Raw genomic sequence first — 6,284 nt, 5'->3', positions numbered from 1 at the left:
AAGGATACCTTTGACTTTAAAAGGTGGAAAAGTGATGAATCTAGAAGCATTTCATTCCTGGGTTTATTTTGTCTGTGGCCCCAGTTTTCTCATTCCCCACCCAGTCTGGGTTATTCCGAAACTACCTTTTACATTACAATGGCCTTGGAGAGACTGGCAGACAGGATTAACTGAGAATTCACAGGGTGTGTGTGGGTGTGGGGCTGCCAGGAGGGGCGGGTCTAAATTTGGTTGAGCCTTCCTTATAAATCTAGAGTCTCCAAAAACTTCACCTTCTCCTAGATTGGGCTGGTTGGTGCGTGGTACTGCAAAGGTGACTCAGTTCATCCTGTCTTTTTGATACTTTTACATCTGGAGATCTTCATATTTCTTTAAGCTCTTCTGTCTTACCATCTAGCTCTTTGTTTTTTTTTTCTCTCTCCTTCAACTCAGCAACATGAGTGTGGATTCAGCTTCTCCCCAAAGCCTGCCCTGCCCCGAAGCATCTAATTCTAGGGAACCTTCACCAGTGCCTGAGATGTATGAGCCTGAAGAAAACTATGCATCCTTGCAAATGTCATCTGCTGAGACACTCCACACAGAGACTGGTAAGACAAAATTGAATCCTTGAAAGCCTGGGTTCCTTCAGAGAGAGAGGAAGAAGGAAGAGGGAGCTAAGGGGTCATCCTTTTCCCTCTTGACCAATTATCACCCACTAAAAGAATCAAGGGTCATTACCTATTAATCCTTGCGACACCTTTCTTTCTATTGTAACTTAGCGCGCGTGCCCTTTCACCCATAGCCCGGGTGTCTGGAGTTGTGGACTGAGACTAAGGACATGGGACTCGGCAGTTGAACTGCATGCTGTGTGTTTGAGATAATGGTTGAGAATTTGTGTGTGTAGACACTGGAAATGTGTTGTGGCAAATAAGCTGATGTATAAATCTGAGCCACCGTGCCGGGCACGCAGTAACAGGAAACATTGCTAAACCAGAAGTGATAAATAACATCACAGCTTGGGAGGGTGGGGGGCAGGGTGTTGGTGGTAAGCATCACCTTCCTGGTCCGTCTCTTCCAGGAATGCCAGCAATGGCATGGCTAATTACATGAATCTCACCTTGTTGAAATGTCCTGCCAATCCACCGCAGGAGCCGTTGGCTTTTCTTCCACCCTTTAGATGCATGGGTGTTCATGGAAAGCTCTGTGAGCACATGCTATGCTCAAATCTCCTAAGTCCCAAGGAAGTGTTTGCTCCACTTATGGTTGATAATTCCAGAAGGTTTAATCTGCTGACAGTCAAAGTGGCTGGAGCTCGAAATTAAAATCCAGTTTGGCTTCAAAACCTATAATCTAGCACTTAGGCTTCTAGATGATAACTGGGTGTGGGGGTGCTTAGGATACTTAAAGCCGGCAACACATTTTTTGGAAATCAATTAGTTAAACGTAAAAAGGTAAACCAACTTATACTCAAGAATGCCATTTTTAACATAGTATAAAAGTTAGCTTAAAACCTATGTTACTACAACTGTAAAATATGTTGTGGAGAGGGAGTTACAGCTATGTTTGACTGTTGAATTTTAATGCTACCCTATTTCCCTAAACTTTGTGTTTATGTTCTTGGATAATTTCAAACATTGAGAAAAAAAACAGCGCTGGATTGTGAGAGAAGTAGCAGGTGGGCTTGTCCTCCGCAGCAAGCCAAGTGCAAGTCTGTATAGATGGTTAATTTTTAAAACGTCCCACTTCTAGTGATTAGTTGAGGGCTTTCCTTCTTAGAGCTATTTGCAAGAAGCACAAGATTGTGAGTGTTAGCCTTTAGTCCATGACTAGGAATGGGAATTGAGAACTGAGAATTCCTCAGTGCAGATGAGAATCAAAGTGCCTCCTAAGTCTAGGTAATACGGGAAATTAATTTTCGGTTACAAACTCAATATACCCAGGTCCTGTGCTAGACAATGATTATCTGTTATCTCATTTAGTCAATGAAGAAACTGAGGGAGGAATAATTTTGGAGATGAGATCACAGAGCTAATAAAGTCTGGATTGAAACAGAAGCCTATCAAAGTTCACATTTCCTCTTAGTCCTGATATTTAGGAATGAGCAGTAAACTGTTAATGTTATAGGACTCTCAGAATCTGATCATCAGCTTATTTATGTATTTGTTTTTGGAATAAACACCTTCGTTACATGAGCTAAGATGGGAAGGAAGAGGATTTATTTGCTGTTCCAGGCCTTGATTTTCTTCAGCTGGAACTCCAGCTCCTTGCCCGCCAGCACAGAGCCATGTGCTTGGCCCACACTGGCCTGGTCGTGGAGTGAAGCACGCAAGAAGCTTACTCCGCTCCTGGCTGGTGTGGCTCAGTGGATTGAGTGCTGGCCTGCGAACCAAAGGATCACCTGTTCGATTATTCCCCACCGGGGCACATGCCTGGGTTGCAGGAGAGGTCCCCAGTTGGGGGGCGTGTAAGAGGCAGCCACACATTGATGTTTCTCTACCTCTCTCTTCCTTCCCCTCTCTCTAATAATAAATAAGTAAAATCTTTAAAAAAGAAAAAGAAGTTTGCCCCATTGGAATTGCTCCTCTAGAAGAAGCCTGATTTTGGCATTCTTTTTCCTTTCCTTTCATCATATTTCTTCTGAATTTTCTTTGATAATTTTTTTTTTTTAATTCTCTTCCTCCTCAGGAGTCACCTTTAGCCCCCTTGCAGCCCAGGGGCAGTGCCTAGTGGGATTTCGTACCACTCTACTGTGTGGCCAATGAGAACGATGCAGTTCTTGGTACAGACTAGTTTAGAGTTGGATGCATTGCAGACAACATCATTAATCCTTGAGCCCCAGGAGAAGCTGCCCAAGTCCAGCCTTAAGGCGCAGGTGGTATTCCTGCTGCCTCCCCGCATGCAGACTGCATGCATACTGTGTGCATACCGCGGGGCCAGTCTTAGTGCTGGTGGCAGGGTGTTCTAGCTCACAGTTTCGCTTCTTGTGGGGCTTGCTCTTGCCCCGTCTTGTGGCGCTTGTGCCAGTTGTCATGAGAGATATTCATGGCTCAGCGTCAGCTGGAAAAAGCTGATCATCAGTTTTAAAAACATATAGGTACTGGTTAAGATTACTAAAGCAAGTTATGAAGGGACACAGTAGGTGGGAGCCAAGTAATCCATTTTGACCTTTTTGAACAGCCAGGGTGTTGTCAAAGAGGTTTGACTCCCACAGTGTTCCCAGCAGTATTAGTCGTGTCCACCGTATGTAACATGGTGACACTGCTACACTCACTGGGTTTTACAAAGGTTGGCAAATTATCCAGGTTGCTCAAGACTTGTTAGTTCCTACCTAGCTCTGGGGTTGTGAGGACTTTTAAAACTGCTTTGAGAATAATAAATTTGCGTATTAATATTTAAAAAGCTTTAGAGAAAAGTGTCATTTTTATTCCCAACAGTCTCTCCTCTTCCTTCCTCCATGGACCTGCTTATTCAGAACAGCCCTGATTCTTCCACTAGTCCCAACGTCATACTGCCCACTTCTGTAGAGAACAGTACAGGGAACGAGGAGAAAGGCCAGGTCAAGAAACAGAAGGTCAGAACCGTCTTCTCACAGACCCAGCTCTGTGTACTCAATGAGCGATTTCAGAGACAGAAATATCTCAGCCTCCAGCAGATGCAAGAACTTTCCAACATCCTGAACCTTAGCTACAAACAGGTATGGGTGTTTTGTTGTTTTCTTTGCAATAAGAAAGTTTTAAAAATAAAGCTAATTTGCAGATAAGCGTGGCTAACATCTTTCTGTGCACTCTGTTTTTATGTACCACCCACAAATAATTTATCATGGAAATGGAATGTTTTTGTAATACATTTCATAACCATCTTTCATTTTTCACTAAACAGTATTGTGTGAATGTGTCTTCATTTATTTAACAGTTTCCCCTGTTGCACAAACCAAGATTGTGAAAAGGTTTCCAATTTTGCTTTAATCAAAAGAGGTATATAGTCCCATCTTCCAGGTTAGGAGAGTCCCTAACCAACACTGGTTCACATTAAAGAAAAATTTCATCTTTTGTTTTCATCTGAGGATAATCAGTTTTCATACATTTTTTTTTCATACATGTATTGGCATTTTATTCAGTAAAATTTTTTATTGTTCTATCACTGGTGCCATACTGAGAAAGCCCTCTTATTTCCTGACTATATATACAAATTCTTCTGGTCCCTCTGCGATCTCATTTTCTAACATAAGTTTATAAATCATGTGAAAATTTTAGTTTATTGTGTGCTACAATATAACTTGAAATTTCCTAATTAATTGTCCTAGTTGTATATTTCATAATTCCTGAATTAAAATACCACCATTATCATGAACTATGTAATGTGCTTATGGGGGGGGTTATTGCAAATAGATTAAGGTTAATTGTGACTAATGACATGGGTAAGCCAAAGGAAAATGAATATACTTTTTTTTAAGATTTTATTTATTTTTTTAGAGAGAGGAAGAAAGGGAGAGAAACGTCAATGTGTGGTTGCCACTCACGCGCCCCCAACTGGGGACCTGGCCCACAACCCAGGCATGTGCCCTGACTGGGAATCAAGCGGCGACTTCTTGGTTTAAAGGCTGGTGCTCAATCCACTGAGCTGCGCCAGCCAGGGCTGAATAGACATTTAAATGTACACTTTCTGGTTAGTAAATTTGCAATCTGTTTTTAAAAAGACTCTAAAAAATTCTAGTTTTGTCCCTGAGCTTTAGATAGTTGTAGTTGTCAGGGGGAAAAAATGTTTAAGAATATTCTGATCCCCAGCACATCTACATTTTATGTTTTCTTGTCACTTTTCCTGCAGATTAAGACCTGGTTCCAGAACCAGAGAATGAAATGTAAGAGGTGGCAGAAATACAGCTGGCCAAAAAATAGCAACCGTGTAACTCAGGTATCAAGAAACATTTGTTCTGCTCTTGCCTTTCAATGACTTTTTAGTTTTATCTATTGCTAAAATATAAAACCCCAGTCACAAACAATGCTGATTTTTCCTGCCCTCTCTCAGTTAACTCACCCTTCTCTTTCAGACGAGCTCAGCAACTACAGAGTACCTGGGCCTCTCTTCTTATCATCACCAGGGATGTATGGTGAATGCTTCTGGAAACCTTTCAATGTGGAGCAATCAGACCTGCAGTAACATATCTTGCAGCAACCATTCCTGGAGCAGTCCATCTTGGAACTACCATTCCTGGAATAGTCAGACCTGGTGCCCCCAAGCCTGGAATAACCAGGCTTGGAACAACCAGGGCTGGAACAATCAGTTCTATAGTTATGGAGAGGAATCCCTGCAGCCCCAGATCCAGTTCCAGCAAACTCCCATCAGTGATTTAGAGGCCACCTTGGAAACTGCTGGGGAAAGCTATGAGGCAATACTGCAGACCCCTAAGTATTACAGTACCCAGCAAACCATGGATTTATTCCAAGATTACTCCATGACTCCCGACTCCACAAATATATAGCCATGAACATTCAGTGTGACCATGGGTGTATTCAATCTCAATTTGGGCAGTAGTTGTATCCAAGGATTTTTTTTTTTCCTCCTAAGATTTTTCTATGTATCTCTACCTTGATATGCTGCTTCTCATTCTTTTTATGCCCATTTGGAGGAGTAGGGCTGAGGTATGATGAATCTAATCAGAGATTTCTGTAGCCTTGCTGCTATCGACATACAAGATGTCTGTGTCTATAGATAATTAGATATAATACTATTTTGGATTACTCTAGGATCTAGAATCTCAACCTCAAGAATAGAAAGTAAAAGTACAAAGACAAGTGATAAAAAGATTATTCGTGTTTTTTGGGATTGGGAGGCTCGTTAAAAACCTCAATTCAGGTGAATGGTTAAACGATAATATGTTTCACTGATTTCCTCTGTCCCTTTTGCTGTTTTAGGACAACCCCTAATTTGTTTACTACTGAAGTATTTGTAAAAGATATTTTTTGTTTTGCTGTGTCATGATAATACAAGTTTGGCTGGTTGGTTTGTTTATAAGTTTAAATACAAATAAATAAATCATCTATTTTCTGATTAGTTGGCTCTACCCTAATTTCACCCATTGGTCTAATGAGTAAAAAACTGCTGAACATGGGTATTTGTTGCATTTTCGATGGGGGTGGGGAATTAACTGAAATCTTCTAGGTACTTGGGGAGATTGCTTTCTTAGGAATGATTAAAGGAAAAGTCACTGAGGATATGATGATAAGTGACTGATTAATAGACCTGAACGAACTTATTTCCTCTTTGTGTGTAATATGGAAACAATAGAATCCGTGGTTATTTTAGTT

At 41.2% G+C, this 6,284-nt stretch overlaps 1 protein-coding gene across 1 annotated transcript; it reads left to right on the top strand.

The window, feature by feature from the left end:
* The first annotated feature begins 436 nt into the window (after positions 1 to 436).
* Positions 437 to 5,458, top strand: NANOG (Nanog homeobox). Its single transcript, XM_090275393.1, has 4 exons — positions 437 to 587; positions 3,414 to 3,673; positions 4,804 to 4,890; positions 5,027 to 5,458. The coding sequence occupies exons 1-4, from the start codon at positions 437 to 439 to the stop codon at positions 5,456 to 5,458; spliced, it is 930 nt and encodes a 309-aa protein (XP_090131519.1).
* The last annotated feature ends 826 nt before the right edge of the window (positions 5,459 to 6,284 follow it).

Source organism: Furipterus horrens, unplaced genomic scaffold, assembly GCF_987537825.1.
Source record: "Furipterus horrens unplaced genomic scaffold, mFurHor1.1.pri manual_scaffold_4, whole genome shotgun sequence".
Lineage (NCBI taxonomy): Eukaryota > Metazoa > Chordata > Mammalia > Chiroptera > Furipteridae > Furipterus > Furipterus horrens.
This window is presented reverse-complemented; position numbering and strand designations above follow the sequence as displayed.

Bases quoted from the DNA above. Each gene is read 5' to 3' on its own strand.
- NANOG (XM_090275393.1), top strand. From the start codon at position 437: ATGAGTGTGGATTCAGCTTCTCCCCAAAGCCTGCCCTGCCCCGAAGCA. The intron at 588-3,413 runs GTAAGACAAAAT...TATTCCCAACAG, and splicing joins GACACTCCACACAGAGACTG to TCTCTCCTCTTCCTTCCTCC. The intron at 4,891-5,026 runs GTATCAAGAAAC...CTTCTCTTTCAG, and splicing joins ATAGCAACCGTGTAACTCAG to ACGAGCTCAGCAACTACAGA.